Below are 24316 nucleotides of genomic sequence, written 5' to 3'. Positions count from 1 at the left end.
TTTCAACTTTGTTAGCTATATTTCTTTTCCTTAATTACAAAAGGAATTATTTAGTAATCTTGTACGCTTAAAATGTTGATCCTTTTTTTTAATTAATTTTGGTGCATTTAATTTTTGAATATTATCAGAATAATTAATAATTAAAAAAAACGATGAAATAAAACCAAAAAAAAGCCAAAAACCAAACACATAACTAAAACCATAATTTTTCAAAATCTTAAAAACCAAAATCTTTGGTTTGGTTTTATCAAAAACAGAAAGACACGTATCTAACACATAACTATGGACAATTTAGAACAATAATCTTTATTGTTCCTTAATGCTTAAACATGCAAAAAAGCACACTAAATTGTTCTGACTAAACACGCTTAATGTCCCACCAATGCCACCTGTCAAGGAGAAAAAAAAAATTAAAGAAAAAGTAATTTACAGAGAAACAGTCCCTGTTGTATAGCGGAAATTTCATCTTCAAGTTTCGTTACACTCATTGTAACAAAACCGAAACAGGGACTGAACCTGCACTTTCACTATACCGCAAGGACTATTTTTGTAAAAAAAAAAAGTTTTCCATTAAATGACCTGTTGGCGTCCCGAAGCCAAAACCGCTTGAATTTTGAGTAGGTTGAGCCACCAATTGAAAAGGCATTGAAATGAAAGGCTACATTGATATAAGCAACAAAAGTAAGATTTTATAAAAAAGTAGTTAAATTGTAAACAATAACATTATGGGTAAGAAAATAAATTACATCATTGAAAGGAACTAACTCACAGTTGTCTGATTGAATCCCAAGTTTCCACCAAATGCATTTGACTGACCGAAAGCCGGAGTACCCTGCCCGAATGATGGGGCAGTCTGCCCGAAGAGAGAGCTTGCTTGGGTAAATGCTGGTGGAAAGGTAAAAGGGTTTGATTGTGTGATGTTGAATCCCATTCCACCAATGGGATTTGGACCCCCTGAATAATAATAAAAAAAAGATTAATTAATACGGAAATATAAAAGGATAAGTTGCTAAGGAACAATGAAATCACAAAGGAATGGGTGATTACATTCCTATGTGGAAAACAAACAATGATGATGATGAAGATGATGATTATTAATTACCTTTATCTCCTTGTTGATAATCTTCCCATCTAAGTTCTTCATGACTTTTGTCTTCGTATGTAGGCATTGCTGATATTGACTGAAATTTTACAGCAGAGTGGGTCCCACCACCATTGTTTTCCTCAGGTGTTTGAGCATAATGAGTTACTCTACTTCCACCACGTTGACCTCTAAATGATGTTTGACCAAAACCAGAACCCCCTAATGCTGGTTGTGTCGCCTCAACACCTGCATTTTTTTTTTCATTAAAAAAATAATTTACTAAAAAGATGCTATGTTCAAATCATAATGCTCAAATTTAGAAAATAAAAAATCCAACACAATGGAAATCATAATGCCATGTTCATTATTGGAGAAACTCATGTTTTATTATTTTAATTTTGCCTTTCAAAACTACAAAAGACATTTAATTTTTCAATAGAAAAAACAAGTCATTTACTAATTAACAAATAGAAGGTAATTAGATAACAGTCTTGTTTCAAATCTTAAAGAAAAAAAACAAAACTGAACCAAATCTAAAAAAATAATTTTTCCTATCAAAGATCTACTTTTTATTCCTTTATTGCCACATAAAGTTGTAGAAGAGATAAAAAAAAAATTGTACCAAATGGTGACATGGAAGTATCACACAAGCTGCCACCAAATGCTGACATGGACTGACCGAATACTGAACTTGCCCGTTGACTCTTTGCAAATAACCGGGCAGACTGCCCGAAGCAAGAGCTTGTTTGTCCAAGAGAAGGTGAAGAAGAAAAAGGGTTTGACTGTGTGTTGCTGAATCCCATTCCACCAGATGTCTGACTAATAGGATTTGGACACCCTGAAAAATAAAAAAAAAATTAATTAATCAGGAAATTAAAAGGATAATGGAAGCACAAAGGAATGGAATTGGTCATTACATTCCACTATCATGTTTGGTAAGCTTCAAGGAATGAAATGACTCGTTTAAACATGTTTGTTGTGTGTAATTGAAAAAGTGGATGAAATTAAATTGATAAATGAAGAAAAAAATATATTGTTTTTTGAACATAAACTTTAATCAAATAATGATATATTCTTAAATAAATTAGATATAAACATATTTTATGGTGTTTGAAATATATATTATATGTATTTCAAATAGTCAAACAAGTTTATTTATTACTTTAGAAAATTGCTTATAAATGTAAAATTAAATACCATTAGGCATAACCAAAACATATTTTTAATTATTTTCAAAAAATAACAAAAATAATTGAACTGAAATTGTAAAAATATAAAACATATTATTGTTATTAAAGATAATATATATAAAAAAATTATAATATATCACTCCATTCCATCAAGGAATTTAAAAAAAAAAAAGCAATCACACTGGAATGAAAATCAGTCCGAGAGAAGAAATCACATTCCATTCCTATGTGGCAAACAACCATGATCTTTCCATTCCATTCCCCGTTTTATTTTAAGTTGCTGCATACCAAATACTACCATTATGGAATGGAATAAGCAAAGTAAACGGAATGAGTTAGGACATTGATAAACATAGAAAAAGTAACTTTTTTTTTATAAATAAACTTTTAATCTTTATTTGATAAAACATTAACTACATTAGATATGAATATATTTCATGTCCCTTGAAATATATACAAAATTTATGTCAGATAATCAAAGAGAAGTTAATTTATCACTTAAAAAAAATTGTTTATAAAATAAAAATTAAATATGCAATGAAGCTTAAGACAGGATTATAATCAAAAAACACTTTTAGTAGTTTTATAAAATAACAAAAAGTAAGTAATTAACTTTTAGAATATTTTATAAATACTGTTGTTATTAAAGATTATATATATATATATATATATATATATATATATATAAAATCTTTAATAACAACAGTATTTATAAAATATTCTAAAAGTAAGTAATTAACTTTTAGAATATTTTATAAATACTGTTGTTATTAAAGATTATATATATATATATATATATATATATATATATATAGTTCAAATAAAAACTGTAAATAGTGTGAAAACGTAAAAACACTACTTTTATGTTATTATTCTGCAATGAATTTTGTATGCACAACTTTATGCCATTATTCAGCAATGAATAAATGAATACTGAAAGGTTAAAACTAAAATTAGAATTTACTACAAAAATACACATATATAAATTTATAATAGAATAATAACATTCTAAAGAATATATGAATAATCAAACGTTAATATTCCTATTAGAATTACTTCAACAATATACATATACAACATTCATTGCAGAATAATAACATAAACATAATGTTTTTATGTTTTCACACTATTTACTGTTTTTACTTTATATATATATATATATATATATATATATATATATATATATATATATATATATATATAACGTTAAAAACATATTATCCTTATTGAAGAAAATTTTAGAATCATTTTTAGTACATATTGCATTCCATCAGGGTTTAAAATGGAAAAAAGAACAAAAATCAACCTAGTAGAAGAAATGAAGGAATGCTCCATTCCATTCCTATGTTGCAAACAAACAATGATGATGATGATGATGATTACCTTTATGTCCTTGTTGATAATCTTCCCATCTAAGTTCTTCATGACTTTTATCTTTGTATGCAGGCATTGCTGATATGGACTGAAATTTTACAGCAGGGTGGGTCCCACCACCATTGTTTTCCTCAGGTGTCTGAGCATAAGGAGTTACTCTACTCCCGCCACGTCGACCACCAAATGATGTTTGACCAAAACCACAACTCCCAAATGCTGGTGTTGTCGCTTGACCACCTGCAATTTTGTGATTTTTTCATTAATATATATATATATACACACACACACTAAAAAGATACTAGAACATAATAAAAGATAATTAGATAAGAGTATTGCTTAAAAATGTAGAAAAAAAAAACAATCCAACCCAATGGAAACCATAAAGGCGTGTTCATTATCAGAGAAACTCATGTTTATTGTTTTAATTTTCCCTTCAAAACTATAAAACACAAAATTTTATTTTTAAAGGAAACTGTGAAGGCTTTGAAACTATAAAAGATGAATTTTATTTTTGATGGATAGTGTAAAGGCATGTTTATTACTTTAATTTCTAAAAGGGGTTTTCTATAAGTACCCCCCTCCTTTTCCAATTCCACCCCCCTGATTTTATTTTGTCTTTTGTTGTTTTTTTCTTATTTTGTTTTTTTGTTGTTTTTAATTCTTTTTTAATTATTATTATTATTATTATTTCGCACAAAATTTTAACATTTGGATGAGATTATAAATTCGAGCGGCTATATAAAATCGATTTTTAAATATTTTTTTATATTTTAATATTAATATTATTATTGTTATTATTATTATAAAATTCGAACAACATTTTATAAATCGGACATTATAAATTCGAACAGCTATATAAAATCGGAACAAAAACAAAGTTTGTCCCTATTAATTACGGATATTAATTGGTACAGTATTACAATTGCGTGGTGCGTTTTGCGGATTGAAAACATTTAGTCGAGCACTATACAATGTTTCCGATTTTATATAGACGTTTGAATTTATAATTTCCGATTTATAAAATGTTGCTCGAATTTTATAATAATAATAACAATAATAATATTAATATTAAAATATAAAAAAATATTTAAAAATCGATTTTATATAGCCGCTCGAATTTATAATGTCGTCCAAATGTTAAAATTTTGTGCGAAATTTATAATAATAATAATAATAATAATAATAATATTAAAATGTAATAACAATAATAATATAAATTAAAAAAGAATTAAAAACAACAAAAGACAAAAAAGAAAAAAAAATGATGTCAAATCAAATGTCAAAAATTTGATTTGATCGACTTTAAGCACAACCCTTCTAAAATACTGCCATTTAGGGTGTTTTGGTTAGGTTCGTTTTTTATACAAAAAAAAAAGTAATTTACTAAAAAAACAGAAGGTTTAGGAGAAACTTTCCTTGGAAACTGTAAAAGACAATGTTTTAATATTGAATAGAAATTCTAAGGTGTGTTTATAATTCTAATTTCTAAAAAACCTAATAAACTAAACGTATACACAATATAACGTTGTTTTGGGTTTTATGCTTTTTAAATTTTAATTTAACAAAAAAAAAAAAAAAAAAACAAACCAACTCAAAAACCAAAACCAGACTGTTAGTTTTTCGGTTATAACTTTTTTTTTTTTTCAGTTTCGGTTTTTTTTTTGCATGCTCCTATCTTTAATTACCTGTCAAATATTGATTTTTACTCCACTACTGCCACAGAAAGTTCTAGAACAGACAAAAAATCAAATACAGATAAAAAAATGTACCAAATGGCGAACTTTGAGCCCCAAATGGTGACGTGGCAGTAGCAAATGGGCTGCTACCAAATGCTGACGTGGCACTAGACACCGGTGTACTAGATGCACCAAAAGGGAAGCTTCCAAATGTAGACCCTGTGGTACCAAATCCGGGGGTAGTGAAAGTTGAAGATTTTAGGGGAAAAGATTTTGCTTTTAATTGTGTGTTGTTGAATCCAATAAGATTTGGACACCCTGAAAAAAAAGATAAATAATTAATAAGAAAATTATAAGGAAGTTGCTAAGGAGTAAGGAACAATGGAATCACAAAGGAATGGAATTGGTCATTACATTCCGCTATCATGTTTAGTTAGCTTCAAGGAATGAAATGACTCCTTCAAACATGTTTGTTGTGTGTAATTGAAAGAGTGAATGAAACTAAATTGATAAATGAAGAAAAAAATATGTTGTTTTTTGAACATAAACTTTAATCAAATAATGATATATTCTTAAATAGCTTAGATATAAACATATTTTATGGCGTTTGAAATATATATTATATGTATTTCAAATAGTCAAACAAGTTTATTTATCAATTTAGAAAATTGCTTATAAATATATAATTAAATACCATGAAGTCTTATGACAGAATTATAACCAAAACATATTTTTCAAAAAGAATTGAAAATCAGCCCAAGAGAAGGAATCACATTCCATTCCTATGTTGAAAACAAACAATGATGATGATGAAGATGATGATTACCTTTATCTCCTTGTTGATAATCTTCCCATCTAAGTTCTTCATGACTTTTCTCTTTGAATGCAGGCATTGCTGATATGGACTGAAATTTTACAGCAGGGTGGGTCCCACCACCATTGTTTTCCTCAGGTGTCTGAGCATAAGGAGTTACTCTACTTCCACCACGTTGACCACCAAATGATGTTTGACCAAAACCACAACTCCCAAATGCTGGTGTTGTCGCCTTAACACCTGCATTTTTTTCATTATAATGGTGGTAAATTTAAAAAAAAAAAAAAAAGAGTAATTTACTAAAAAGATACTAGAACATAATAAAAGATAATTACAACCCAACAGAAATCATAAAGGCATGTTTATTATTTTAATTTTCCTTCAAAACTATACCTAATAGGCTTTCTGTAAAGGCATGTTCATTATTTCAAGTAATCAATTAAACTGACTCTAAAAATTTGTTTTTCTAAAAAACCAAAACCAGATCATTAAACTTACGATTATTATTATTATTATTTTTTTTTTTCCAGTTTTTGGTTTTTCTGCACGCATCAAATAATGATTTTTATTCCTTTATTGCAACGGAAAGTTCTAGAACCAATAAAAAAATCAAGTACAGAAGAAAGTGTACCAAAAGGCGAACTTTGCACCCCAAGCGGTGACGTGGCATTACCAAATGCTGATGTGGACTGACCAGATACTGGACTTGACCAAAAACTAAAAGGCAAGCTAGTGGCACCAAAAGGAGAGCTACCAAATGCAGGAGTAGATTTGGACCCGAAGGCGGATGCTGATGTGGCACCAAAAGAAGAACTACCAAAGGCGGCTGCTGATGTGGCACCAAAAGGAGAGTTACCAAATGCAGGGGTAGATGGGGACCCGGAGGCGGATGTGGCACCAAAAGAAGAGCTACCAAATGCAGGGGTAGATGTGGACTCAAAGGCGGATGCTGATGTGGCACCAAAGGCAGCTGCTGATGTGGCACAAAAAGGAGAGCTACCAAATGCAGGGGAAGATGTGGACCTGGAGGCAGATGCTGATGTGGCACCAAAGGCGGCTGCTGATGTGGCGCCAAAAGGAGAGCTACCAAATGCAGGGGTAGATGTGGCACCAAAGCCAGCTGCTGATGTGGCACCAAACGGAGAGCTACCAAATGCAGGGGAAGATGTGGACCCGGAGGCGGATGCTGATGTGGCACCAAAGGCAGGGGTGGTTGAACTCCAGAATGTTGGGGTGCTTGGAGTGCTAAAAGAGGGTTGACTTGAAGCTCCAAATTGAGTTGACCCAAAAAGATTGCTTCCAAATGTGGGTTGTGTTGGTGTTGTGGATCCAAAGACTGAGGGTTTTTGACTGGATAAGGATTTGCCTGTAATTTGGTTTAGAAAAAAAAATAATAATAAAAAAATCATTCGATAAAATAAGAATAAAAGACTATCAAATTGAAGTTTATAATCTATAGACTATGAGAAAGATTATAATAGAAAACCGAAATTTTAAATTTCGTTTGGTTTTTGTTGTTATGGAAACAAAGAAAAAGATAAACAAACCGAATAACCAAAAATCAATATTCAATTGATTCTTTTACCTTTTACTTCTCTAGTTTTTTCCCAAAAAAAGATTCTTTTACCTTTTACTTCTCTAGTTTTTTCCCAAAAAAAGAACCCAAAAATCAATACTATGGAAACTAAAAAACCAAACTACTTAGATAGATATGCTTACAATCAAAACCAGAAGATGAAGCACCAAAAGCTGGGGTTGATGAAGCTCCAAAAGAAGGTGATGATGAACCACAAAATACTGCTGAAGAATACCATGGAATCCAAATTAGACATGTCATAAAACTAAATTAGTCGTTCAAAAGAAGGATCAATATGCAAGTAATTAGCCATTTTACCCCTAGATGTTAGCAGATGTTGCACGAACAGATAATATTAGAATACATAAGTAGTAAACAAGCATATCATACTTTTATAAGTTATAACATATGAAATCTACACAAAAAAATCAGCCATTGAAGTACATATATATGCATATTGGCAAATGGCACTTGCCAGAAATCCCATACTTTAAATAAATAAAAAACTAAAAGACAGACGCATTAAAGGGCAACAAAAGGAATGCGTATAATTAGGTTCAAAAAGGAGAAGAAAAGAAACTTACAGTTGCTAGAACCAAACATAGTTGCTTCCTATAAGTCCAAATTCTGTGAAAACATCAGCGATATGTAAAAATTGCAAAACATCTTGAATGAAGGAAACGAATAACTTCATACTGATGAAACAAATCGATCAATGGGTTATGATCATACCTATAGAGAGGTGGAGAGACGACGACGATGATCGTGAACCTGCAAGATTATGGAATTGCGTCGCCTTCGACTGGCAGGAGAGGGATGGAAACTGGAAAGAGAGACGATAGGTAACACCGGCAAAGGTAATTATCGCTTTTAACCGTACGGATGGGTAAAAATTAGCTTAAATCAAAAGCGCTTTTTTTTTTCAAGCTTAAATCACACGCTATTTATATTACAAAAAATACATATGTACCTTTTTTTGTAAGGGAAAATGTCGGGTAATAATTTTTTTATAAGAGTTAAAATTTATTTTAACTTAAATCACATGCTAAGTAAAATGTAAAAGGAAAATGACGGGTTATAATTTTTTTTTAGTATTTATATTATACCATTGAACTTATTAAACTGTTATCATTATTATCGGGATAATAGGCTTCTTCGGTGATATTACAAAAAAGGTTATGTTGATTTTAGGGTCTTCTTTCCGGCTATTACAAATGTAGCATCTTTTTATTGACATTTAGACAAATACTATGCAAGGTTACGTGAAAACTAAGGCTTGTTTCTCTAATTCACACTCGAACCATATTAGAAGGATAACAATAATGACTAGTTCGTCAAATGCAAATAAATAGAGTTCTTAATCGTTGATGCTTAATACAAAGACTCGTTTGACCCTAAAACCTTTAGTCTACTTCAACCATGTTAAAACTTTTGTGAGAGATGTTGATTTTAGAAGAATGTGTTTTATGGAGTTCGTTTTATTTCTTGAAAAATTAACTCATGAGAGGTGAGTTTTGATGTATATTATTGCATTAATTAAACAATGACAAATGAGATATACATTGAGAGTATTGACAGATGATGACGATTATGTTAGATTTCTTAATAGTGGTTATGCTAACGAGGGAATGATTAGTGTATACATTGATAACTTCAATGAACCATTATATGATTGGATTTAGCAAAAGAAAGCAGAAAATAAAGTTGATGAAAATGAATACTCTCATGATGATGATGTAAACCTATTCTTGTATAATAACTTATCAGTTGAGTACGAAGAGGATGATGAAGTTTTTTGAATTAAAGAAGTGTCTTCATCCCTTTTTGAGCATCAATTGTTTTTATTTAAGACCAAATATGGTTGAGGATATTGATTTAGGAGACGATGGAAACACTTGTTGGAAAATTTAGTATAAATATTTATATTTTTACTAACTTTGGACATATATAAATATATACATATGTTGTATATATAACTAACTCTAAGTGGGTTTGTGTTCTCCTCCACGAGGACTTCGAAACGATATATTATATGTCCAAAATAGAGTATATGTGAATGAGATATCGATACTCAAAGATGGGTATTTGAGAATATGTTTAGCAAAAAGAGAGGAATGTGGGAATGATTCCCACATTGGTAGAAAGACCAAACCAAATAAGGTTTATAAGCTTGAATGCATGAAAGGCTTACAAGCTTGTGTCTATGGTTTTACTATAATTCCTACCCGCGCGCAGGGGGTGCAAATCTTGGATTTCGTAGACCAAAAACACCGAAATCGTGCATGGGTGCGACCTGCGGACACGAAAGCAGCTCCGAAAACTCGGGCGCGCGCTACCCTCGTTTTGGTCCCTATTTTTGAATTCTCGCGCGCGACCTGCGGACATTTATTGGCATTAAACGCTCAATCAATTAGTGATTTGTTTCCATTACACGACTCAACTATAAAAAGAAGACCTTTCCGTCTCATTCAAACACACGAATGAAAATAATACTCTTCTTCCTCCTTCTCTGTACTCCTGCTTCCGGCGATCCTTTCAGGCAAGTGGTAATATTCGGCAGTACACAATACTGTTAAGGTTGTTGTACCCTGGGAACAGACGACGAATTTGTTTAAGGGAATCGAGTCCAAGTCGAGCCTCAACCACATCGTTTACTGCTAATCTTTTCTTTATAGGAAGCTTTCGTTAAGAGGAAAACGAAGACATTACACTAACAACACCATAACATTCATTTTTAGGGAAAAACATTTCACTTTAATTAACTAAATAAAAACATATAAAATTTTGATAAATAAAGAATAATAATAAAAATAATAAAATAAAATCAGATTATAGTAACTATATAAATTTGAGGAGATAAAAGTTAAATTTAACAAATTTAGTAAATAAGAGTTAAATTTGACAAAGGTATGAAAGTTGAGTTTGACCAAGAGTTAACTCGCTTAAGTGGGACTTGGGAAGTGTCATAAAAATGGTGTGGAAGGACTAAATGTATAAATAACAAAAATCCAGTTGCAAGACTTATGAGATGGTGGCCATTTTGCAAGGATTAAAAGTTAGGTGGCCAAATTCGAATAAGAAGAACTTGTTATTAGTCCCCAAGCAACCCCCCTCCCTTTCATTATTCTTCATCGCATTTTAGGAGCTAGAGAAAGGAGACATGGAAAATCTGAAGGGATTCAACCATTGATATTGAATTTAAGGGGTTATAAGTTTGTAATCTTGACTTTGGAGGGAAATGGGATGATAATCAATCCTTAACATAATTTTCATATAGTAATAGTTATCACTCAAGTATTTGAAGGCCACCCTTTAAGGCATGTTTAGGAGGAAGTGTAATACTCCTTGTGTTGGCTTGAAGCCGAAGAGAAAAAGCTCATGGGTCCCGAAATTATGAGAATTACAAAATGAGAAAATAAAGGTGATCCAAACTAATATGAAAAGTCGCACAAGATCGACAAATAAGTTATGCAAGTTTGAAGGAAATACCCTTTGACATGAAAGAAGGAGATTTAGTGATGTTGAAAGTCTCTTTCTTGTGAGTTACTTGAAAAAATACTTTGGAAATGAATAATTAACAATTCCTTTAAGTGACTTTAAAATTGATGAAAACAATAAATTTATAGAAGAATCGGAAGCCATAATATTAGAGATCAAGACCAATAAGTTAAGAAATAAAGAGATTGAACTAGTGTTAGTAAAATTGAAGCATTCCCTTGGATCAAACTTAACATGGGAAAGAAATGGAGCCATGATGAAAAGATACCCTAATTTTATCGACTATGATATGCTTCTGAGGACATAATCATTTTAAGGGGTAGGTAATTATGATAACTAAAAAATTATGTTTGAAAATGTAAGTATTTTATGTAGGTGTTTTGGTCATTATGATAATTTTGTGAAAATTCAGTCCTTTTTAGTCTTTTGTGAGTTGTGAATTTATAAGTTTATTTTTTAAAGTTGAAACATATGAGTAAGGGTAGAATTGAAAGTAATGTGATAATTATATTTTTTTTCTTCATAAAATGATGTAGGAAACATTTTTGGAGTTGTGAATTTATAAGTTTATTTTTTAAAGTTGAAACATATGAGTAATGGTAGAATTGAAAGTAATGTAATAATTAGATTTTTTTTCTTCATAAAATGATGTAGGAAGCATTTTGGAATCCTTAGGGGCAGTTTGTTTTTCTAATAAACCACTTCTAACCACTTCCGGTTGTATCGCGCAGAACACACACAACACTTGGCCTTTCGTAAATATTTGTTTTTAAAAGACTTTTGACTTAAAAACTATTATGTGTGTGCTGCACGGTGCATACTATTCTCTTCAAACTTCTTCCCACCTTACTTTAAATGAAATATAATTTATATTTAACAAAAATGAATAAATATAATTTAAAACCCATAAAATTAAATATAATTTAAATATTAAACAACAATTTGGTTAACAACCACAAAATTAAATATAATTTAAATGAATAAATATAATATGTTTAAAAAAATTCACTTGTAATATATGGTCTAGGACGTATATTTCTCATAAGTTTGTGAAATCAGTTTATTTAAATTCTAGTTTATTGCAGCAACCTGCAGACGTTAAAAAATAAACATACTTCTTATTACAGGTTGTAGTCTTTTGGTTCACCTCTTCTGCTGAAGAGGGTTGCAGTTGTGGTCCATAGACTTCAAACGTTTTCGCTTCGAAAAACAAACAACACCTTAAACTCTAAACATATACCGGAAAATAAGGAATATAGGTTGGAACTGATAGAGAATATATCTGACTAAAAAATATAAAATGAATAAGCCTAATTGGTAAGGGAATGAACAAGTTTTGAACTTGTAAAGTTTGAATAAAACCTACTCAAAGTTGACGAGATTTTATATAATTCCAAGGTATCATCTTTAGAGTCTAATAACTCAAGACTTAATATGATTCGTAGGGAACTCTATAAATGAAATTTGTAGACATTATGTCAATGAATACATAGGAAAAAGATTAAGGACAAGTGGACATATGATGAAGAAATCAAGGTAATTTGAAAATGACTAATTCACAACACGAAGTTGGAAAAAATGGGCATGGACCCATTTTCCCGACTTAATAATTCAAAATTAGGAAACGTTTAGCCAAATATTAGTAAAAAGAAGTCGTAGAGTCTGCGACAAGATGTAAAAAGATATAAAGATCATAGAAAACGGAATCCAGATGAAGAAGTTATGACATTTACAAAAGTAAAAAAAAAAAAAGGAGATTTAAAGAAAATTGACTAAGGTGTGGAAAAACGGGTTGTAAGTTGTTTCAATCACACGAACAAGGTGCTTAGACCACAATACCTGCATGGGGTTTCTTGACTGGACGTTGACAGGTGTGTGATGCTGACTACCCTTCACTCTTCTTGCATGTGGCAGCGTGTGAGTGGGAGTGGGAGTCAAGCCATAAAACTTTTCCATGAAGTAGACACCTAGAACACACCAAACTGACACCAAATGTCCCTTGAATTATCAACTATTTTCCCATTTTTATCATTCTTCATCCAAAAACTCTTTAGAGTATGTGTGTGTGTGTGTTCTGGGTGAGGTAGTGCGTGTGATTGATTTTCAATAAAGAATTAATGTTAGAACAAAGGGATTTTATCATCAAACATTAGAATTAAAGGTATGAAGCAATTATCTTTAATTTACAAGGTTCTAAATTAGAAAATTAAAAGTTTCACATGAACCCCAATTTTTGGGTTTGGTTATTTGGTGAAATTAAGGATAAATATATTTGGATAAACATGTTATTCATGAAAACTAACATGTAGTTATGTAGTACAATTAAAATTACTTAGTTGAATATTAATGAATTAAATTGGAAGTATGAGACGTATGGGTGTAAGTGAGCCGAGCTATTCGTGAGCTACTCGAGATCGACTCGTTAAAAACTCGACTCGAGCTCGAGTTAAACGAGTCTGAGCCGAGCTTGAGCTCAACATATGGCTCATTTATTAAACGAGCTTGAGGCCGAGCTTCTGTTACCGAGTTCGATTAAGATCACGAGCCTAAATGAGCCTATATATATATATATATATATATATATATATATATATATATATATATGTATAACTTTATATATTACATTTTACTAATAAAGTAATAAGCTTTCTTCATATATTTTAATCGGCTCATTCACTTTTATTTTTCCAATTCAATTTTTAGAGCATACTTTCACATGTACAACATCTAGCCATCTAGGGTTTTGTATTGAGTAGTGAAGTTGCATCGAGGAAGATTTGTTTATTTATAGTTGTTTTTTAATTTAGGAGTTTAACTACTATTTTTGTAATTTGAGCTTTTACTATTTATGTTCTTATGTTTGACTATATTTTATAGACATTAAACCAGTAGAAATATGGAATGTATGAATGTATGTTCTGATGTTGGATTATTCACTTGAATGTTTGATAAACAATAAACCAGCTCAAAAACCATAAATGATTTTGAGTCGAGCCTAGGCTTGTTTAGGCTCGCATAATAAACAAAACGAGCCTGATTTGAGCCGAGCTCGAGTATTTTATTTTTCCCACGAGTCGAGCACGAGCTTTGAAACTAAGCTCGAAACGAGTTGAGCTCGAGCTCGAGCCCAAATGAATATAAACAGGCACATTGTTGGGACCAGCAACCCCGAAAAAAGCATGGCAAATCCACAAGTCTTGTGAAACAACAACCTCTAATACCAACAAAGGGGCTCCAAGATGACCACTTGTGTATTGGCCTTTCCACGCCACATGACAATTTCTCCATATGCACTTTGTGCAATCAATGCTTCTAAGCATACCCGGAAAACCATGTCGTTGTCCATGCGCCACATATAGTTGCATATCATTTAATGAAGGGTTGCGCAAGTATTTGTCACCGAAGGTTTGAACAACACCTCTCATCAACCTTTACAAACTTTCTCGTGCAGTTCGATCCGACTTTCTCATATAGTCATCAATAGAATCCAGCGACTCCCCCATAGCCATAAACTTGATTGCAACAATACATTTTTGCAACCCTGTGAAACCTCGCTTACCTCTCGCATCATACCTCATTTAAAAAATTTCATACTAAACATATATTTAATTGATAAAAAACAATTATCTAAAACCTGTATAAAAACACATATATTTAAGTGTATTTATTATATCTAAAAATGATTATCCAAAAACTGTATTTACGATAGCTGCTTTCCAATTCATTGGCTATCCGTTGAAACACATTTTTTCGCAAACGAAACCTTCTTTTGAAATCGTTAGGTTGGTAGACACAATTATCCGCAAAATAATCGTTGACTAGACGTCTATGCCCTTCTTCACGATCTCTGTTTAACATCACACGTCTTGTGAGTAGTGAAACTCGTTGTGGCTGTAGTAGCATGTCTATAGAATATTGGTATATTATACTCACAAAGATATCGTTGCCGTCATTATCATCATTGAATGGATGAAACATATCAAAATGATCCATTTTTTTTTTGTTTTGAATTATTGAAATTATGTGTAAAATAGAAAGAAAGAAAAGAAAGGGAAATTGAGAGAAATGTGAAATTCAAAGAAATAGATGTATTGTGTACGCAAAAATGAGTCAAATATATGCATATATAATAAAGTTAAAATGGGAAATTATTTTTTTTTGTGTTTGTGATTGTTTAACAACGGTCTAAAATATGACCGTTTAATCGAAAATAACCCCGTTGCCTCCTATTGTCACATTAACGCCGGATAATGCCATTGGGGGGGTGGGGGTGGTGGTGGTGGTGGTGGTGGTGGTGTGCTAGCCGTTATAACACCGTGTTTTTGTTGCCACATCGGATTAATGGGGTAGGGCGTTGCCCATACCTGATAGTCTTATGCATTTCAAGATATAACTTTCAAAATAATGTGGTCCTATGTATAGTTTAAAAAAGTGGATTTAGATTTTAACTTGTATATTTAAGTTTTAAAAAGAAAATAACAATGAAAAAATCCAGGTAGCCTTCTAAAAATTAGAAACCAAAAACTTAATGCCTCATCATCTACATTTTACCAACGGAAGAAAGAATTTTAATGGCCTTTTTAACAAGTCATTTTAGAGTTGAAGGATTTAAAATAGACAAAAAATTAATGGACCAAACAAAATAAAAACAAATAGTTGGTTGGTCAATTATGACATTATCCCTAATTTTTTTCATGTAAAAATTATTAATTGTAATATTTAGTTGAACAATTTATTCCCTTTAATGTCCAAAATATCTAACTCGCATTAAAAGATGTTAAATATTGTTTATTATAGCATCCTAGTTTTCTTTCTCATACTATATCATTATACTTAAATAAAAACTATCTAGTTATAGCATTATGATCCAAATACGAATCAATTTTCATTGCTATAAAGGAGTATATTTTTCAAAGGATAATGTCTCGGTTATAAAAATTTTAAAGTACGATGTTATAAAAGAATAACTTTTTCAAGCACAATGTCTAACAAAAATACTGATAATACAATGTTGTAACATGGAATAACTTGGGATTGTGATACTATAAAAACAAATAAATGAAAGTACCTTGTTATCACTTGCATATATCCAAGTGATCTATTTTTCTTTTTACATATCATGTAATATGCTTACATGTTTTTATGTGAAGTATTATAGTTTTACAAGTGATCAAATTTTCTGTTTCTTTTTCAACAAATATTTAGTTTGATAGTTTTATGTTTTTGAGTGTTATTAAAACGACATTTAGACTTACTAATTTTTGAAGACATTTGTGTTTTAAATATTGAGAATATTGTTGTTAGACAAGTTAAATTTTAATTTATATAGTGATATTGCATTTTTTTTACATATTATCTTTTTATCATTTTACATTCCATTTAAATTAAAAAATCCAAACCTAATTTTTGAATATATTATTTTGTGGTAAAAAAACATGCTCCTCAAAGCAGGAAAATGATATTTATTTTAGCAACTATATAATAACATAAGAATGCTATTAAAACCAAAAAAATACAGCAACGACATAACAAAAAAGGCGTCACTAAAAAAAAACTACGGTTGCACAACCAAAAAATGTCACTAAATACTTTTGGTAGCCCTTTTTGTTTTGTACCGCACTGATTGCTAAGGTGACCTTTAATACTACCTCCGTCCCAAATTAATTGTCCACATTTGACTTTTGAAGTCTTTATTCTTCAACTTTGACTTTAAATATTTTTCTTTTTGATAGATAATATTTGATGTAAAATATATGAATGAATTGTATTTTAAATGTCATTTCATTGTTATAAGTTTCATCAAGTAATATATAACACAAATAAAAATATTTAAGGTCAAAGATGAAGAAAAAATACTTCAAAAGTCAAAAGTGGACAATTAATTTGGGACGGAGGGAATAACATTTTTTTTTTATTTTTAGTGAAAATTCTTGTATGCCACAACTATACATACCATTTGGAATCTACCTTTTCGTCACCCATTCAACTCACCGTTTTTGTAATTATAAACATTTTTGAATTGGATTTTTCTTTATATTTGTTAGAATATTATTGTTGCAATTGATACTGAAACCGTGTTTTGAAGAAATTCATGCATATTTTGTCTATTGAAGAAATTAACAATTGTTTTGATATAATTAATTACTAGGTGTGAAACCCGTGTATTACACGGGTTGATTTAAAAATGATTAAACATTAAAGTGTAAACAAAAAATATTTTTTAATGTACAACTTTAAAATAAGGAAAAAACATATTTATTACAATTTAATATCATATATATGATATTTAATACTTTACATATATAAGTATATATGATTTTAATTTTAAAAATCGAAACAAACCAAAAATTGACAAGTGGATATTTATTTAAAAAATACCACAAAATGACAAGTGTCAAAACTCATGAGAGATTGACATGTGACAAAAAAACACATTCATTTATTAATGAGGATATTTCTTCTAGGGTACATCAAATCAACTAGGTTTCTATAATTTTATTTTATTAAGGATACAGTTAAATTAGCCACCCACTACAGATAATTTTATAAATCAAATCATCGCTAAAACTGATCGATATGATTTGGTCGCTAGCCTGTCGCTAAATAATTCAAATACATCCGTCCTTGATCGATATCTGCCACTAGTCTATTACATATCAATTGCTTTTTATAAGTTGTTTAAACATTGATTTAAAAGTTGATTGAGAGTAAAATATGTCATATTAGCACGAGATTTTTCTACGACTGAAATGGAGGGTTCCATTGCTATCTGTATGTCATTAAAAATTAACCATTATCATCTGCTAACCAAAAAAATTTGGTTTCTAAAGTGAAAGATTTGAATCAAACCCTCTTTTGTTAATGGAATAACATTCAATATTTGGCTTAAACGTATCAGAGTTGGCGAATGATGCCCTTCCATCAATGGTTAAGGGTTTAAGTCCGGTTTGAAATGACCGTCCAATGAACGTCCTGTTTGAAATGAACATAAATTTAAAAGTAAAGTAATTAGTGAATGTGTAGTTTATCTTTTTAAAATTAAAATGCATATGAAGAATCAAAAGCAGGTAGTCCAACAAAATGTTTTTTTTTTTTTTTTAAAAACGCATCACTTAAATGACATGGAACCCAAGTTTTCATAACTAAACACATGACAGGGGTATATTTGAAATCTTTTGTATTTTGACAAGGGTAGTTTTAGGTAGGTCCTAGTGTGGTACCGGGAACACCTGTTTTTTCTGTCCACAATCGAAATTTTTTTGATTTTTTTTTACCTATTTTTCATGTATCGGCAACAACTATTTCATCTTGACAACATCTATTATATATTCATTGAAAGATTATTTTAAGCTACAAACAGGTGTCCCAGCTTCCGTAAGCAAAGCATTAACTGTTATTAAGGTTCAACTTGTTGTTTTTAATTCTAATCTTCTTTTTTTTGAACAACAAACTTATATTAAAACGGAGCCTAGCGAGCAGCCAACTAGAAACTCAACACAACAGATTACACCTTGCTGTCCTATTTGAGGTTATCAAGATTGACTCAAAATTACAGATTTGGAAGTGTAACCTATGAAGTAGAAAAATTACATACGCAAACAACATACGAGAATATGTATGCATGAGTTATAAATACACGCCAAAAAAACCTTTTAGTATATAGAAAAAAAGATGTATGAAAGTTATAATTACACGCCAAAAAACCTTTTAGTATATAGAAAAATAAAAGAAAAATGTTTAAAATTGTGTATATCAGAAAATTTAAAATTATGAATATAAGAAAAGGGAGATGATATCTCTATTTATATTTTTGATCCATTAACTTGAGAAAAAATGTTTTGAGATATATCTTTATACCCTTATTTGACTAAAAAAATAATCATGATGAATTACACTACTAGAAAACTAAAAAAATAATCATGATGAATTACACTACTAGAAAATATGGGGTTTAGCTAAAAAAAAAAATAGCTACAGTATTACGGAATATATATTCCGTAGTGTGAAAGACATTAAAGTTAAAAAATATATATTCTTTTAAAATGGATGGATAAAAACATAACTATAAATTAATATCACCTCCATAAGAAAACTTTACGAAAACTATTTGTGATATATATGCTTGTATCTAGATACGCATCAGGGATACATATAAATTGTAAAACTATTTGTAATATCTATTCTTGACTTTTTGTCTGTTACTACCAACCAAATTTAACTTTCAACAGTGTGGTCAACCTTGATTTAAGGGCTTAAAGCATGCCATTTTTGTATGCTCAAAATCCTCAACAATTGCCATAATCTCAGCGATAATGTTACCGCAAGAAAGACCTACCGATAATATTCATGATTGCTAAGATTATATTATTTTGTCACGATTTAACTTATCGTTAAATTGACCTTAGTTGATATTACAACAAATTGGTTGCTTTTTTTTTAACATATTTAGACGTAAAAGATGCAGAATTACAGATTAATTACATGCTTCACAATTCGCAAAAACAATTTCTATGGTAATTAATTACTTCTGAATTTTAAGATTTTAACTAGCTATAAATTACCTTAATCTTCATACTTAAAACTATAATGCAATGATTATCAAGCATTTCTTATAATAATTTTCACACAGTTAATTATACCTTCTTAATTAATTATACACTTATAGATATGAGAAAAAAATATTTTATAAATTTAGAAGTGTTGCAGCTTTTTTATATCTATAACCCTGACATCAAATTAGGGTTGTTAAATAAATAAATACTACATAGTGCGGTTTACCGGCATTTACCAAATAGGATTTGGGTATGGTTGTATAATAATGGAAGTAATGTTTTTTTTTTTTACAACACGTTTGCAAGAATGTCGATAAAAAGTTACGTGTCCTTATATCTTCTGTTGTATGGTCTTTAATTCCATACACCATGAATAGTTGCCATGGTTGAAAAACACGACAGATTTATACCAAGGCAGAAGAACTCAAGCAGTGAATTGAAGGACATTGTTCAGTAAAACTACATTGATCTCATAAATATATCCCTTTAATTATAAGGAAGTAGCAGCCTCCTCTACTTTGAGAACTTTAAAACCTCCGTTTCATAACCATGGTAATGGAAAGGAAAAATATGAGATGAGGGACTCACATCAGGATGATGAAAGGGTTGGGAAGATGAAGGATCGTTACATGTACCTTGATGATGGTGATTATCAAAGGTAATGCCCGAATGATGATGTGGGTTTGAAGCTAGAAGCTTGTCAAGAAACGACCAATCCGCAGTCAGGTTGCTAGTAGCTAATAGTGGTTTGTCTTGTGTTCGCTGATGTCCGCTACTACAAGTCCCACAACCAGCTCGACTGGCCGACATTAAGCTCAACAAGTTCCTCGAACAATCCATGTCATTAATCATCATCGTACTGGCTTCATTACTATTGTTGTTGTTGTTGTTAATCAAGTGGCCATGGCCACTTTGGCGTGGCGTTAGAAAATACGGGGTGTGGTCGGGAGGTGAAGTCAACAATGGAGGAAGATGCATGGAACCCTCAAATAATGTTGTATTACTAGTCATGTTGCACTCGTAGCCATGTAGAGCTTGAAGATGTAGAGAATGGCCACCACCGCTGCCATTCTTATTCGTGTCTTGATCAATTAACTGTTGATGGTCATCCTCCGGTTGAAGATCGTCGGCTTGAAATGGGCTTCTCATGTTATGATTCTTTTTCTTGAATACTCGACACACAACCCAACCATCTTCCTGTTTCACATTAATTAATTAGTAAGCTTTAAAAACGAACAATAACAAGATCAAATGCGTAGAAATTAATAAGTAATTAATCTGTCATATATACCTGGACTTCTGATGGTGTGGCACCATTGGAGTATTGATCATCTAGGCGATACTCATGCATGATCCAATCGGTCTTCTGGCCATGAGGGGCTCTTCCGGTGTAAAATACCAGGGTCTTTCGCATGCCAATTCTTTTGGAATTACTAAGGAGATGAATGGCTTTGTCCCTCCCAGTTGCTTTCCAAAATCCAGCAGTTGTAGCCCGGTTTGTTCGCGTTCCAGTTGGATACTTTTTATCCTTGTGGCTAAAGAAATACCACTCGTTCTGGGGACCCGATCCAATTCTACACTTATCTACATGCAAATTCATCACAAGATGTATAACTTAAGTGAATTATCTCACAAAAATTCATTTTATATTGTACATGTAGGATTGTAGCCACACCATCAACATGGTCAACGCCCGGATCCCATATTAAGGATGTTAAGATATGTAAACAACTCAACCTTAACCAAAGGATAGAGTAGATACAGTTTCCAAAGATGACTTTATGTATGAAGAACATATGCGAATTAAAAGAAACTAGCTAGAGAGATAATGCAATTAGCATAGCTGACTTAGCTCATTCAAATCCATCATATTCTGTATATTAATATAGATGATTTTTAATCAAATAAAAAACAAATGGAACTCATATAACAAGTGCATCAACGAATCGGAGCTACAGTTACTGCGAGCTACAAATATTAAAGAGGTAGACTACGTACCTTTTAGATCCCATGGCTCTAGTTTGTTGAGATCCACTTCTCTAATAACATCAAGATCAATGGCCTCATAAGAAACCTTCTTCCTAAGATAATAGTAGAGCAATTCTTCATCTGTTGGGTGGAATCGAAACCCTGGAGGAACTGAGAGTTGTCCGTTTCCTGTATCCATCATCTCTAGCTAGCTGCAGCCTTGAGAATCTTACAACTTACTGAAGTTGGTTTTATTTTGCATGCAGAGATAAAATGTATGTAAGGAAGAAGAAAATGTTTAGTTATAAGCTGAAACAAAATGTACGAGTCATGCATATCTAGCTGGCATGTATAGACATTGGGTAAAAGAAGATGACAACTTCTCTGATCCAAATATATATATTCTGTAGGATACTGGTCTAGTGATGTTAAATGCTAAAGCAATATTTAATGAGAAATGTAAGTCATATTACCGATTACACATACACGGTACGTAGTTTGTTTTTCGAGGAAAAAAAAATACTTCTTTTTTGGAGTCGAGTTACAAATGAATATGAAATAGGGCAACCTGAAATCAATTTACTTTATGGCGGGTGAACAGGTACTACTTAATCAAGTCTTTGTTTGTTTAAAGCATTTCATTTTTATGGGTCATGGTGTTCGTCAATCCCCACAACAGTAAATTAATATATATATTTGTGAAATATATAATCAATATTTTAATAAGATCGTTTGTCAAATTATTTTAATTTCAACATGAGTAATAAAACTCTTGGTATAAAGAAAATAGGATGTACGCTATCAACTTGATGTGGAACCATGATCATAAACTTTTTGTTTTTGGCAATGGTTAGTTTTTTTGATTGACTGTTTATTCCGTTGAGAATATATTTCGTTGGCATTCTTGGTAAGACTAGTTTTTCCTATTCTTTTTTATTTTTTTCCCCATAATCCTTGTTGGCGATATTAAATATTATGTACTTATGTATGTATTATGTCCATATTGTAGGGTCTTCATTTTTTCAGGGAATGGTAAACATGAATGTCAAAAATGTTGTGTGGAATTGCTTTATAAAGACTATTTTTTTTTAAGAAATTAAAGATGTTGTGTGGAGTTGCGGTAAAGACAAATGCCCGGGACCTGATGTTTCTATTTTTTTTTTTAAAAAGGTACTGAAATATTATTGGCTCGGATGTGGTCGATGTTGTCAAATATTTTGTAGAGCACAAGATTCCTAACCCAGGTAGCAATGCCTCATTTATATCTTTTATCCCCAAAAAGAATGATCTGCTCAACCTGACAGAGTACAGGTCGATCAACCTGATCAGTTGCATCACTAAACTCATGTCTAAAATTCTTGCGTGTCGGACGTCTCAAAAAGGTTATTGATTTGGTGGTCAGTAGCGAACAATCGACGTTCATTATTGGGAGAAACATTTTGGATGATCCTTTGGTTGTCAATGAGTTGATCACATGGCCAAAAAGTATAAGTAAAAGTTGCTCATGTTCAAGGTGGACTTTGATAAAGCTCTTGATTCTTTAAATTTGATTTTTTTTAAAGGACATTATGTGCCAAATGGGATTCGGAGCCACATGGAGAACATGGATTCAAGCTATTCTTTCCTATTCAAAGGTTTTTATTCTTGTGAAAGGGGCTCTTACCGAGGAATTCTTCATGGAAAAAGGGGTAAGACAAGGAGACCCTCTCTCCCATTTTCTTTTTATTTTAGCCATCAAAGGTCTTAAAGTGATGATGGATGAATCTTTGCAAAAAGGTATATTTCAAGATATTGAGTTGCCTAACTCCGGTCCCAATAAATCTCTTTTCCGATATGTAAATGATGCCAACTTTGTGGGGGAATGGTCTAAAGAAAATGCAAGAAACCTTAGGAGAATTCTAACTTGTTTCTACATTGCTTCCAGTCTCAAGGTTAATTTTAAGATGTGTAGAGTAATGGGAATTAGAGTGTCAAGACTTAAGGTTTCTTCTACGGCCTGTTCGATGAAGTGCAAAGAAGGTGACCTCCCGTTTTTATATCTTGGAATGCCTGTGGGTGGGATGAGTTATAGAGTTTCCACATAGGTGCATGCCTCTTACTGAAAATTTTCAAAAGAAACTTTCTTAGTGGAAAGCTAAAACTTTATCCATTGGAGGTAGCTCGACTCTTGTAAATTCGGTACTTGGAATCCTTGGGACATACATTTTGTCACTTTATAAGGTCCCTAATAAAGTCATTCACAAACCTGAAAGTATGCATAACGACTTCTTATCGGGTAGCACTGCAGATCACAAGAACATCACGTGGAGTACTTGGCACAAGACTATGAACTCAAAAGGAATGAGTGGTTTGGACATTAGGAGCTTAAGGGCTTTTAATCTTTCTCATATCGCTAAGTGTTGGTGGCATTTCAAAGATGGGACATATATGATGTGGAAGAAAGTTATCATGTCTACTTATGGGGATCATGGGGGTTTAGGGGTGGTTAGACCCTTGGTTCATATGAGATTTGTATGGGGCAGTAATTGCCATGTTTGCCTTGATCTCAGACCTTATAATATTGATCTCAACATCTTATTCTATA

The 24316-nt window shown here is 31.4% G+C and overlaps 3 protein-coding genes across 4 annotated transcripts; 1 reads left to right on the top strand and 2 right to left on the bottom strand.

The window, feature by feature from the left end:
- Positions 1-205: 205 nt before the first annotated feature.
- Positions 206-8617, bottom strand: LOC145119982 (uncharacterized). 2 transcript variants are annotated; one of them, XM_079055767.1, is made up of 12 exons: positions 8447-8617; positions 8299-8341; positions 7858-7938; positions 6770-7504; positions 6151-6378; positions 5418-5642; positions 3658-3885; positions 1707-1922; positions 1103-1330; positions 770-954; positions 580-658; positions 206-389 (listed from the first exon to the last, which is right to left on the bottom strand). In XM_079055767.1, exons 2-12 carry the CDS (start codon positions 8315-8317, stop codon positions 307-309), a joined length of 2307 nt encoding a protein of 768 aa, XP_078911893.1. In that variant the 5' UTR covers positions 8318-8341; positions 8447-8617; the 3' UTR covers positions 206-306. The 2 variants fall into 2 exon arrangements, with proteins under 2 accessions (XP_078911893.1, XP_078911894.1); XM_079055768.1 differs by having other exon boundaries at positions 7858-7935.
- An 11457-nt stretch (positions 8618-20074) lies between these two features.
- Positions 20075-22090, bottom strand: LOC145120233 (protein SOMBRERO-like). Its single transcript, XM_079056048.1, has 3 exons — positions 21763-22090; positions 21056-21348; positions 20075-20961 (listed from the first exon to the last, which is right to left on the bottom strand). Exons 1-3 carry the CDS (start codon positions 21932-21934, stop codon positions 20278-20280), a joined length of 1149 nt encoding a protein of 382 aa, XP_078912174.1. The 5' UTR covers positions 21935-22090; the 3' UTR covers positions 20075-20277.
- Positions 22091-23309: 1219 nt separating this feature from the next.
- Positions 23310-23816, top strand: LOC145122156 (uncharacterized). Its single transcript, XM_079057808.1, has one exon. The coding sequence runs from the start codon at positions 23310-23312 to the stop codon at positions 23814-23816; it is 507 nt and encodes a 168-aa protein (XP_078913934.1).
- Positions 23817-24316: the final 500 nt, after the last annotated feature.

Source organism: Lactuca virosa, chromosome 6, assembly GCF_052849685.1.
Source record: "Lactuca virosa cultivar CGN04683 chromosome 6, Lactuca_virosa_CGN04683_v6, whole genome shotgun sequence".
Taxonomy (NCBI): Eukaryota; Viridiplantae; Streptophyta; class Magnoliopsida; order Asterales; family Asteraceae; genus Lactuca; species Lactuca virosa.
Note: the sequence above shows the minus strand (reverse complement) of the source record. Positions and strands in the feature narration are given on the sequence as shown.

Excerpts from the sequence above, each read along its gene's own strand:
- LOC145119982 (XM_079055767.1), bottom strand. Across the intron at positions 3,886-5,417 it reads GGCTCAAAGTTCGCCATTTG|GTGGTCAAGCGACAACACCA; the intron begins GTACATTTTTTT and ends ACAAAATTGCAG. Across the intron at positions 1,331-1,706 it reads TACTTCCATGTCACCATTTG|GTGTTGAGGCGACACAACCA; the intron begins GTACAATTTTTT and ends AAAAAAATGCAG.
- LOC145120233 (XM_079056048.1), bottom strand. The coding sequence starts at position 21,934 with ATGATGGATACAGGAAACGGACAACTCTCAGTTCCTCCAGGGTTTCGA. Across the intron at positions 21,349-21,762 it reads AGAGCCATGGGATCTAAAAG|ATAAGTGTAGAATTGGATCG; the intron begins GTACGTAGTCTA and ends ATTTGCATGTAG. Across the intron at positions 20,962-21,055 it reads CCACACCATCAGAAGTCCAG|GAAGATGGTTGGGTTGTGTG; the intron begins GTATATATGACA and ends AATGTGAAACAG.
- LOC145122156 (XM_079057808.1), top strand. The coding sequence starts at position 23,310 with ATGGGATTCGGAGCCACATGGAGAACATGGATTCAAGCTATTCTTTCC.